This window comes from Panthera pardus, unplaced genomic scaffold (assembly GCF_024362965.1).
Source record: "Panthera pardus isolate Hobbes unplaced genomic scaffold, ASM2436296v1 HiC_scaffold_18, whole genome shotgun sequence".
Lineage (NCBI taxonomy): Eukaryota > Metazoa > Chordata > Mammalia > Carnivora > Felidae > Panthera > Panthera pardus.
Window position 1 is genome coordinate 33,626,768 of NW_026526743.1, and position 12,749 is coordinate 33,639,516.

Genomic DNA, 12,749 nt, shown 5'->3' on the forward strand with positions numbered 1-12,749 from the left:
GAGGCCCTTCTCTCTACCCTGTTCACCTACACCATCTCGACTCTCCCCCACGGTTTCACCTCACCAATGAATTATCAGTCTATACCACCTCCCGCACTCAAGATGACACTCCATCTGGACCTCTCCACCGGGAGCCCTAGCAACATGCATATTAACATTTGAGAGATCTGGGGTGAGAATGCGGTTATAACTGAGGACCAGTCACTATCCTTTTTTCTTTTTTTTCTTTTGGATTTGGGTTGTTGGAAAGCACTAAACCAAAGAGCAAGGTGAATACAAGAGATAAGATGAGTGGCTAGCAAAGGAAAAGGTTAATATGACGTTTGTTTAACTGTAAACCAAACAAAGAAAGCAGGGTGGTCAGAAGCTAAACCCCTCACCTTTATAAAAGAAACCCTTTAGCTAGTGGGCCCTCTCAAACTAATTCAACTGTAACAATTTTCAAAAATTCTTTAGAACATGGCTATCCAGGGGCGCCTGGGTGGCTCAGTCGGTTAAGCGTCCGACTTCGGCTCAGGTCACGATCTCGTGGTCCGTGAGTTCGAGCCCCGTGTCGGGCTCTGTGCTGACAGCTCAGAGCCTGGAGCCTGTTTCAGATTCTGTGTCTCCCTCTCTCTGACCCTCCCCCGTTCATGCTCTGTCTCTCTGTCTCAAAAATAAATAAACGTTTAAAAAAAAAAAAAGAACATGGCTATCCTGTAACATACACACATTTGTGGTATCTCTCATCTTCCGAGACACATTTCAAATGTCATGAGACTACCACGTTCTCACAAATGCAGCCGCCGGGTGCCCTCACCTTAATTAGCACCTTTCGTAACTCCTCAAAGTAAACCGGGAAATCTGCTTCTACCTGAAGGTCTTCAATAGCAAAAAATGATGCCATCGACTGGATGATGTCACCAGCCAAGTCGATATCATCAGTATTTACGGTGATCTATCCAGGGGAAAATAAGAGACAAGCTTAGCATCTTCAGATATTAAAGAGAAACTTAGCGGGGCGCCTGGGTGGCACAGTCGGTTAAGCGTCCGACTTCAGCCAGGTCACGATCTCGCGGTCTGTGAGTTCGAGCCCCGCGTCAGGCTCTGGGCTGATGGCTCGGAGCCTGGAGCCTGTTTCCGATTCTGTGTCTCCCTCTCTCTCTGCCCCTCCCCCGTTCATGCTCTGTCTCTCTCTGTCCCAAAAATAAATTAAAAACGTTGAAAAAAAAAAAATTTTTAAAGAGAAACTTAGCTAAAACACTACCTGAATTTCCCCACATTCAACACATTTATTGAACCTAAATTTATATGGGGTGATGAATCAGATAGGTGTTAGCCCTGAAGGAAATTATAAATTTTAGCAGCAGGCTAAAAGATCAATCCTCTGGCCTTCTAAACTAAACAACAAAATCATTCAAACGTTGAAAATGTTTTTTGTTCACCTCCGTATCCCCAATCCTTCCCAAATTAGACAAGGAAGTGCTGAAGGGAAGGGTGGAGGAAGACAGAAAACCACCTTCTAGATTATACCCCAGTGTCTAAAACGATTGACACTTTTAACACTAACAGACTACGTTGAAACATGCAGTTTTACAACCTTGATATCGCCACCCACCTCACTTTGCACTGAATGGTAAACGTTACATAGGAAATCTATGCCTGTGACAGTAAACGTTACCTCTCCACTAAGCTTGATTTTTATATACAGCTGGCCACCATTCCGTAAGGACGTGAAACACACTTGAAATGGAGCATTTTGAATGTTAGTGTCTTCTGGTAACAGAAAGTTCTGGTTGAGCCATATAACAACCTTAAAAATGAATAGGATGAAATGAACTTTCATTTTTAAAGTACAGTCATTCTTAAGAATTACCTTTCTTTCTAGATTTACTGCTTGTTTAAAAAACAATTATACTTCACACCCCCTCCCACCAAGAAAACACTAATCACACTCCTTTTTCCCACCTCATACATGATCTTAAGTAACATTCATAATTATGTTTGGCCCCACAGCATGCATGACTTTACAGCATTTTCAGTGTAGACATAATCTTATATGGATTGTAGAAACAACTGGGTATGGTGCTAAGCCTGTTTACACTGTAGCTCTTCTGTGGCTATACTCTTGATGAGGTAGTCTGCTTAAAACTATTCCATTCTATCCTTTAAAAAAAAAGGTAAATGAAGTACGCATGCACACACACAGCACAGACACAGAGATACAGCCACATAAGTAAAAAATAAGTTTTAATATTCATAACAATAATGGTGAGCAGCAGCATGTAAAATGCAGCGGTATTCCTTCACCAGCTGAGGTTATGCATAACCCTAATATAAAAGTGCATCCTAGCTCTGTAGTCTTAGTGGCCAAAACCAGAAGTTGACAATTCATCCGTTAAACACATTTATGTAACTTTTTGTCATAGTAAGATCATCAGACTAAAACCAGGAAATAACCATCTTAAACTTATATAGCCTTCATTTATTATTTTTGAAAGATTTCAAATTAGGGAAGTAAAGGTCATGGGAACCTTGACCACATAAGAACCTAAGAATCTACGTGACTAAAAAGCCTCCCTCAGATTTCCGGAGTCCAGCCGAGGTTAAAGGCCACTGGCATTAGTCCTTTACACTTTACAAGGTACTGTCACACCAAATATGTGATCTGCAGGGCCCCCTGTGAGGTGGGACTAGCCTCACTTAGAGATAAGGGAACTGAGGCTCAGACTGGTGAGGGCTGACAGCACTAAGAAAATCACTAAAATTTAACTAGTTAAGGTAGCATCTGAATCCAGAATGTTCTCAGCTCAAACTCCCACCCTCTTTCCAATTCGAAGCAGGTTCCTCCTGAAACACTGGGTCAGGACAAGTACACCAAGGCCATGACACCAATTAAAAGCTGGTAAGAATTTATCTGCAACTAAAGACTGCTCACGTAAATAAGGTGGTGTATTTTTTCAAAGTGAGAGAAGAGATTTTCGCAGTGTTTTGGTCACAGGTTATAAGCCAACACCAAACTCACCTGCCTCTTTCATGTCGTAATTACTGCTACCAAATAACTCATTCATGCAATTTCCCCTTCTAAGAAACATCCAAAGGATGCCGAAGGGGCAACAATATTGAAAGAAAAAAGTCAGACTCACCCTCTGTGCCCGTTCCGCAAGGATAAAGTTGACGTAGCTGAGTGGCTCGGTGGCAGAGTGGGGGGCAGTCAGCGCATACATGGAGAAGCGGGGGAGCTGTCTTGTCAATTCAAATACGTGAAACTGGGTGCTGTGGTCAACCAAAGCAACACAAGATGAGAAATGTGCTGCATGGAATATTACTTCAAAATGCAAGGCCCAGATAACAACTATAAAATCACTAACTGGGTCATTGAGTTGTTATTCATGGGTTTTACTGAAGGGAAAAAAAAACCCAAAAAACTTGACAATCAAGTACTACGGTGATGGGGTTTGGGATCAGAGACAACATGAGTCTTATACATATATACATACGCGCACCAAGGGTTTAAAACACCCTAAAAGAAATGTGAAATGGCTTTTATCTTCCACAAATGTAGCGATATTCCTTCACTAGCTGAGGTTTTACATAACCCTAATATGAAAGTGCATCCTGACTCTGTAGTCTTAGTGGCCAAAACCAGAAGTTGAAAATTCATCAGTTAAACATATTTTTGTAACTTTTGTCGTTATAAGATCACCAGACTAAAACCAGGAAACAACCATCTTAAAGTTACATAGCCTTCATGTTTTATCTTTGAAAGATTTCAAATTAGGGAAGAAAAGGTCATGGGAAATCTTGGTTAGGTGGGTAGAATCATCAAAATGGCGCCCCCAAAATCCACGGCATGGTAGGAAATCCACCCATCTTGCCTCCCTCTAAGTGCTGGCTGGAAACAAAGGGTCACCTGCTTCTGTAACCCACGAAGGTTTTCAAGTGCAGATCCACAGGGACATCTTTGGGAGGTGTGACTGGGATGCGGATGGAGCTGGAAAGGCTGTGAATGCTGGGGTGTACCACGTGGCTTTCACCCAGGAAGATTCCCTCGGCAAAAATCAACACTGCTCGGATGATGGTGTCTGCCGGGAAGAGAGAAAACGGCAGTTCCAGAACCACTCCCAGGAGGCACAGGCGTCCACAGGTGCCAGCTCCAAGTAATTCCTTACCGTTAGAGGTGGAAATGCACAGTTCCACGTGAGCAGGCTGGGTCTCATGCCCCAGACTGACTGAGAGGGCGGTGTGCAGCTTGGTGTTGGCTGGGATGACGCCCCGAGGCCCGTCAGCCTCGTTCAGTGGACTCAATTCAGCCTACGAAACATCCGACTTCCGACTCAGTCACCGAAACAGTGAACTAATGTCAATTTTAAATCATATGGTTATTTGGCTTCAAAAACCAACTCCCTGGGGTGCCAGGGTGGCTCAATTGGTTAAGTGCCCAACTCTTGATCTGGGCTTAGGTCATGATCTCACACTTCGTGGGATGGAGGCCCCTATGGGGCTCTAAGCTGATAGTGCAGAGCCTACTTGAGATTCCCCCCCCCCCCCTCTCTCTCTCTCTCTCTCTCTCTCTCTGTGCTCCTCCCCCACTTGCATGCTCTCTCAAAACAAATAAATAAAAACTTTAAAAAAAAGACCAACTCCCAATCATCTGATATTAATCCCATTCTTTAGAATCCAGAGGACTCACCTCCTTGGCACTCCCTCACTCTACCCGGCCTCTTCCCAAGGAAAAATACCCCATCCTTTCCTGTGGGTAGGGCCCGCTGGTCCCCACCGTGCCTTTCACAAGTTTTTTTGGTGTTGTTCTTTTAAAGTAGCAAAACAAATTCACTTAGTGTAATAAATTCAAATACAGTCACACATGACAGGACAAATTAAAGTCTGGCTTCCTAGCTTATCTTCCAGCCAACTTGGTACACACACATGCACGCACGCACGCACACAAACACACACGTGGAAGCACACTCACAGAGGTTTGGCAGTTGTCACCTTTTTGTTATTTATTTTTGAAAAAGATGAGAGATATTCTGTACATACTGTTCTTGCACTCTTTCAGTCAGTAATGCCACAGATATCCTTCCATATCAGTCCGAGTACATATACCTGATTCTTCCAGGCTGCTGAACAGCCCCGAGCACACGCCCCACGACTGGTCAACATTTCTGTTGCTTCCAACCATTCACTGCCACAGACAGTGCTGCAGTAAAGGTCTTTGAGGGCTTGTGCAAGTATTTCTATAGTTTAGGTGCACGGCAGTGGGACTTCCAGATTCAAGGATACGCACCCTCTCAACTGTGACCCTAGCACAAAGGCTGAGGCCGTCCGTGCTTCCGCCAGTGGGCAGGAGGCAGTCCCGCTGGGCACATGCTATACTCCGTCTTCTTCCACATTTGCCATCCCCAACTTTTCACACGACATGTCCCCTTCAGCACGGGGGCCTACCTTGGCATTTTCCTCATAGTTACGGAGTTCCAGCAACAGATTCTGTTTTTTCTGACTCAGCTCTCGGACCAGGTCCTGCTCTATGCTGGTGTCCATGAGGTTGCCTCTCATCTCGGCTGTGCCTGGCAGGTAGCCCCGGACTGAACAAAAGAAAAAAAAACCCTCACCAGATTGAGGAATACCCCAGCATAGCCAGGTCTACTTTCAAATCATCAGTTGTCTGATCTTAAAAACCAAAAACCTAAGTTCTCATCTCCTCAACTTGGTGAATTTATTAGGAGGAGAGGGTATCAATACAAACACTGTATACACGAATTTCCTGGCATTCTGACCCAATCAAATTGGAAACCTGGCTTTCTGAGGCTTTTTCCCATCCCAATTTACTTTCCCCATCCACGGAGCAGCAGATTAGCTGTGTGTGACCATCCATCCGGTAATCTCCCTCCAGCACACCAGCAACTGCAGAAGAAAAGTTGTCTTTAAAGATGACCTCCCCAGTTCGGTCACTTCTAGCATCGACCTAAAAATAAAGCAAGAACTTGAAAAATAGCTTATGCTGTAGCTTAAAACACACACACACACACACACACACACATACACAATTTTAAAGTTAAAGTCAGCTTTAAAGGTCAGCTAGTCTAGCAGTTTTTCAAGAGTGCTCCATGGAGCCCTGTGGCCTCTCAGGAGGCACCTTACGACCACTGGGGCCAAGGGGACAATAAGGGGACACAACCAGCTGTACTTTCTTCTTTTTAAATGAAAGCTGTTTCACATATTGGCCTTTATATAATATTTCATTTGGAGGAATGGGTTGGCAGTACATATCCACTTACTATCTGTGGGAACTTGGGAATGCCCCTTAACCATTCTGTGCTTGGTCTCCTCGTCTGGAGGTCAAGAACAAGCAGAACCTGAGGGAAATAACTGTACCTACACCCCACAGGGCTGGAATGAGGCCTAAAGAAGTTAACACACGTAAAGCACTTAGAACAGGGTCTGCACATAGACATATACAGGAAACATTAGTTCTATGTAAAAGCTTTGTCTTTATCGTGTATGTGTATAAAATATATCTACATCTAAAGTTTGAAAAACACCAAGCTAGCTTAACCTTCCATCATATAACCTTTTATAATAACCGATTTTAAGAGTCACTCTTCCAGGGCACCTCGGTGGCTCAGTTGGTTAAGCATCCAACTTCGGCTCAGGTCATGATCTCACGGCTCATAAGCTCTAGCCCCGCGTCGGGCTCTATGCTGACAGCTCAGAGCCTGGAACCTGCTTCAGATTCTGTGTCTCCCTGTCTCTATCTCTGCCCCTCCCCCACTCACACTCCAATATAAATAAACATTTAAAAAAAAAAGCCACTCTTCCACATAAAAACTATTGGGATGCCCTAGAGAGCCCTCCTATCCTGAGTCTCCTCTTCCCAAGAAAGGCAAAGAAATAAATGATCAGAAAGCAATGCACCTGAAAAACAACAATGAAGGATAACTGCTTAAAATGTTGACTTTTGTTTCAAGCAAGAACACAAAATAAAAGGGTGGCTATAGAAAATCTCGTAGAGCGATCATTTCAAATAGCCAATGCCATTCACCATTTTTGTCTTTTCGCAAACATTCTTCTGGGCAAAACTTTGCAACAACAACAACAAAATAAAGTCATTTAGGTCATAGCTTACTACTAGCTCCTATCCCTTGCCTATGGAATGTCACATTCAAATATCCATGCTCTTAATAACACCAACATGTAAGCCTGAAAACTATCAATGCTAAAACCTGTGAAGCAATTTACCAAAGCCCTTAGCACATTAACCTAACCCTAGAATCCCCTGGCCAGCTTAGTCAGTGGAGCATGCAACTCTAGATCTCTGAGTCATGAGTCCAAGCCCCATGCTGGGTGTAGAGATTACTTTAAAAAATAAATAAATAACCCTCTCAGATTGAACTGAATTTGCTTCTGCATTTCCGCAATGTTTTACAAATAAGAGGGTTCATTGACTAAGAAGCAAGGCTACAAATTAATATTTCTCTGGATGTTCTGCTCTTTTGCTTTATCCAACAGGGAGGTTTTGACCTGGGGGAGAGAATGGCCCTCCAAGCCCACAAATGACCTACAAAAGGTTAAAGTTAATTGACTGGCTGCAGTCATCTAGTATTTCTGCACCTGAATTCACATGCTGGGTCTGTGTATGTTCCTTTTGGCAGTGTAGATATTAGTTTTTCTACTTATATAATGAACTGTGTTCATTTTCTTATCTTTTTTTATGGTCTGGAAGAGATTATATCATAGAAATCCCTTAAAATTTTGAAAACATTTAACTCTAAAAACATCTAGGTCCAGAATCATATTTGAAGGAAACTTTTTTTTAAAAGGCAACTTTTGAAAACTTCTCAAGTCTAGTAGTTACTAATTCTTGAATTAATCATAATAATTTATATTCCCGCAGAACATGATCCAATACAAATAAGATGTTCGCATTTCTTTTTATTTTAATGTTTATTTGAAAGAGAGAGAGAGAGAGAGAGAGAGAGAGAGAGAGAGAGAGAGACAGCGAGCAAGCACGAGTGGAGGAGGGGCAGAGAGAGAGGGAGACACAGAATCTGAAGCAGGCTCCAGGCTCTGAACTGTCAGCATAGAGCCCGACGTGGGGCTCGAACTCACGAACCATAATATCATGACCTGAGCCAAAGTCGGATGCTCGACCGACTGAGCAACTTAGGCACCCCAAGATGTCACATTTCTTACTAAGGAACACGACAGTCTTCCCTTATAATTTTTATATGACCATACCAAAGGAAAATCAATTAAAGAAGCAGGAACCAACATAAGGGTCTCATAGAACTATTCTTCATGCAACACCAAAGGAAGGTTATAAGGAACTGGCCAAAGCAAAGACAAATCAGAGAAGAGAAGGCAGGAATTAGCTGATCTCCTTCAGGCAATCCAGCACTATCAGACAAGAAAGCTAGGGCAAATGGTACCCATGGAGATCTGGCAGCTACTTAGGCAGCTTCTAACAAGACAATCCTGACTTGCCAGAAGTCTGTAGAAAATACTGATTTGAACTTAAAAAAGGAAAGAAAGCAAAAATTTATTTTGAATTTCATAGCTGGAAAGACAATATGATATCATGATTCTTCCCACTAAGTCAAAGTTTTCAGTCAGTCTTAAAGTTTTATTACAGAAGAGCCCTACAACTCCTTTTTTTTTTTTTTTTTTTTTTTTTTTTAGTAGCCTACACCTAGATCAACCTGATTAAATTGCTTCTCATTCCTTCAGGGAAGAGATTTAGAAATATCTTCCTGAAAATTTCCTCCCAAATAGGGCTTTAAAGACTAAAAGTCCACTCACTCACTCTGCAGTATTGACACTACACCAGGAAGAAAAAATGTACAAACATTATGAAGTTAAATCTGAAAAGTACAGCAAAGGGGGGCAAGTCCATATTTTCATGTTACTGACTCTGAGTCCTGCAGCAAATAGATCTCAGACATCCAGTCCTCTGAATTATACCTGAACTCTGTGCTTAGACTTACCTTCCCATTGGACCAGCCAGTTATCAGTTCACACACTCCATCAGAATTAAGGTCGAAAGCATGAATGCTCATGGCATGATTTTTGGACTGAAAAGGAATTTCAATATTAGTGCAGAAGTCTCTCAATATGTCTAAAAGCCCTGAAATATTGGAGGCTGAATTATACTAACTTTAATTCTCCAGTATCGGGCTGTTTTGTCGTAAACTCCAACTGTGCCATTGGAAAGGGCATAACCAAATCGACTACCATACATGGAGCAGAGAGAGGTGATTATCTGCAAGAGATAACACACAGAAACACAACATCTTTTCATTAAAGTTCAATTCCATGTGGAGTATGGCTTTATAAAATCGCATGCCTTGCCACTGAGTATGTTAAAATTAGATTTAAATCTGTTAGAGGGGAATGTATTTCTCTTCTCTATGATCCATGTCATCTATTTCAGAGTTGGGTTATGAGAATTAAATAAACTCATAAAGTCTGTTATTTTAAATCAAACTTATGTGGCAAGTTTTGGCAAACTGTTTAAAAAAACACCAATAAAATTGAGCAATTGAGGATGAAATAGAGTATACAGGATATAGAAAATACACAACAGACATTGTTATACACACTAACTCAAAACGTTTTAATGATTGTTCCAGTTTCCTTAACTTACCATATCCTACAGTTTAAATTTTAAAGACTTGCCAGCGCACCTGGCTAGCTCCATGGGAGCATGTCACTCTTGCTTATCTCAGGGTCATGAGTTTGTGCCCCACAGTGGGCAGAGAGATCATGTAAATAATAAAAAAATAAAAATAAAAAATAAACAGACTTGTCGGGGCGCCTGGGTGGCTCAGTCCGTTAAGCGTCCGACTCTGGTGTTTGGCTCGGGTCACGATCTCACAGTTCATGAGTTTGAGCCCCGCATCCGGGCTCTGCACTGACGGTGCAGAGCCTGTATGGGATTGTCTCTCTGTTCCTCCCAGCTTGTGCTCTCTCTCTCCCTCTCAACAATAAATAAATTAACTTAAAAATAAAATAAAATAAAAAGACTTGTAAAACCCACAGTTGAATATCTTTCATGTACATGCTTTTCTATGACATAATTTCCTATTTGCTACAGATGAAAGATGTTTTTTAGAAGAAAACATTATCTTTTGAAAAGTACAAACCCAAGCACCTGGATTTGTGACTGTTGTGCTGTACAGAATGTGTACATCATACAGAAATATTTACAGGACTGTTTGGGGATTTAATATGCTTAAAAGGATAAAATTTTAGAGACTGAATAAAATTATCCTTTATTTAAAGTTAAAACCAAAACTTAATGATATCTCTGCTCCTGCAGATCCACTTTCTAATTCTGACACTAATACAAGAGATATTAAGAAATAAATTGTATAAAGCAGAGAATAGTTATATAATTTCCTCCACACCTACAGCTTTTCTACAAAACCACCCACTTCACTTAACTCTGAATACAAAGTGCTGTGTAGGACTCCAGAATTATTTCGCTCAAGGCATTCTTTTGGCAATACTCAGTACTATCCAACTGCCAAATGAATTATAATTTTGCTGATCCGCTAAACAGCGTTTGAGCTAAGAGCAAAATCCAACCGAAAGGGCAGGAAAATGGCCCTGAAATGAACAATTTTATAAAGTTCACATATTCATAACCTTAGCTCTATTTCATGTTCTCCTGTCCTTTTCTAGGATTTAGGAAAAAGGTGTTTCCAAAGAATGCACCTTCCTCACACGTAGCATTGACAATAAACAGAAATCCAACAAAATCTGAATGATTCCCACCCAACAGGAAAAGATTTACTACAAATTTGAATGAAAGAAAAACGATAATGCAAGACACAGCATCTACTGACAGGTGACTCTCAAGTTGGCTTTTTTTGGGGGGGGTGGGGGACGGTAGGAAGTGGCAAACCCCATTAAGAACCTAATGAAAGCTAAGGATTCTCTCTTCAAAAAAATCACACATTAAGCACATACACTTAAACAGAACCTCCTAACTTTCAATAGGGTCATTAATTTTCTCTTATAACTAGCAGTTTATAATTACAATAACTGTGAATATATAAGTTACTTTTTTTTAAGTTTTTTTAAATGTTTTTATTTATTTTTGAGACAGAGAGAGACAGAGTATGAACGGGGAAGGGTCAGAGAGAGAGGGAGACACAGAATTCGAAGCAGGTTCCAGGCACTGAGCTGTCAGCACAGAGCCCGACACGGGGCTCGAACTCACGGAGTGTGAGATCATGACCTGAGCTGAAGTCGGACGCTTAACCGACTGAGTCACCCAGGTGCCCCAATAACTGTGAATATATAAAAAGTATAGTAGAACTAAGTAAAAATCTATGATCCTCACTATAAGATAAAGGTATATTAGCTAAACCAAGGATAACACTTTGTATATCAATATGCAAGTTTTGCTTTTTGGTCTTTTTTTGTAGTGGAACAGAAGCCCGACTTTCCTAGACAGCTTTTGTAAGTGGCAAGAAGCAAAGACAAGTGGTCAAGATGGGCCCTGAGGCCAGTGCCTCAAGCTTTCTGATCTAGACCCAAACACGACCTGAATAAATTTTGCAGGATCCCAGCAAAATCTGACTACTAAGACTCCCTTCTGTTGTTTTTTTCTGCCTCTCTAGAACGTTCACAAGCCACTGCTCGTTTATCCTCTTCTCCTTCCTTTTTCAGAATATCCTAATTCGTTTTTCTGTTTCCATCTTGCCCAATCCTGGGGAACCAGCAGCATATAAATATCCTAAGAATGCCAAAACTACAACGGATAAGGGCGATCTGTAGACAAATGAAGTTTAAAGTTTTCAGAAACATCCCAGGTTCTATTCCATGAGCAATCCTAATCACGGAGAAACCCACGGGTTTCCAGTTCTCCAACATCTGATTTTAAGTTTACCTTAAAAAAATGTGCCTAAGAAGTACTTAATCTGAATGGAGAGGGAACGTTTTAAAACCCTCGTTTGTGTACTTCATTCAAGCCCATTTAATACACACGATGAGGAGGAGGCGGACAATCTTCAAATCCTGACCACACCACTTCGCAGCCATGTCTGTGTTTGAGTAATTGAACAAAGGAACTTAACACCAGTTTCCTCATCAGGAAAACAGAAATAATAATATCTTCCTACTAGGGCTGTTGTAGGATTAAATGGGTTAGTTTACCTAAAGCACTTAGAACAGTATCTGGCATATATTAGGTGCGCAATAAATGGTCACCATTATTAGTGTTCTTATTATTAATATGTATTAACTCATTAAAAGAAAGGCCTTTAAGTACTCAACAATTTTTCTCTATTTAATCAGTCTGTTCAAAACGTATCTTTTCTCTTCCCCAGCGGCCACCCCTGCCTCCCCCCAACTCTGAAAATATACCTTGATACAGGATTTTTAAGTGCGTCTTTCTCTGTAACATGCAGTTCTGTTCAATCTCCACAATTTTTACTTCAAAACTGTCTGGGTTGTGAGAAGATATCCCAGCACCCTTGTCAGATGTGACATTTCACTGTGCTGATCTATCTTGCCCACAGTTACCATGATTCTGAGGTGGCACTTCTTACCTCTGTTTCTGTCATTTCTGCTATAATCTCATCTTCTTTAAAAACTCGGATATCAAAATCCTCTGATCCGACAAGGAGCTGAAAAGAAAAAGAATCGTGCGTATTTAGTTCAACAAGCAAACACAGCAAAATTTCCATAAATGAAACAAAGAATGTGCACAGTACTTAAAACACTGCTCCTGCTACCCAAGATCTGCTCCCTATAATCTG

The 12,749-nt window shown here is 41.3% G+C and overlaps 1 protein-coding gene across 3 annotated transcripts in view; it reads right to left on the reverse strand.

Moving 5' to 3' along the window:
- Positions 1-12,749, reverse strand: part of BBS2 (Bardet-Biedl syndrome 2) — a 71,512-nt gene that overhangs the window by 13,579 nt on the left and 45,184 nt on the right. For all 3 annotated transcript variants that reach the window (XM_019455894.2, XM_019455895.2, XM_019455893.2), the window contains 10 exons: positions 12,540-12,617; positions 9,137-9,241; positions 8,967-9,053; positions 5,812-5,947; positions 5,428-5,567; positions 4,152-4,293; positions 3,893-4,064; positions 3,126-3,255; positions 1,661-1,792; positions 800-937 (listed from right to left, as the gene is read on the reverse strand). In XM_019455894.2, the coding sequence (XP_019311439.2) occupies positions 800-937; positions 1,661-1,792; positions 3,126-3,255; positions 3,893-4,064; positions 4,152-4,293; positions 5,428-5,567; positions 5,812-5,947; positions 8,967-9,053; positions 9,137-9,241; positions 12,540-12,617 (1,260 nt within the window). The remainder of the gene's footprint in view (positions 1-799; positions 938-1,660; positions 1,793-3,125; positions 3,256-3,892; positions 4,065-4,151; positions 4,294-5,427; positions 5,568-5,811; positions 5,948-8,966; positions 9,054-9,136; positions 9,242-12,539; positions 12,618-12,749) is intronic.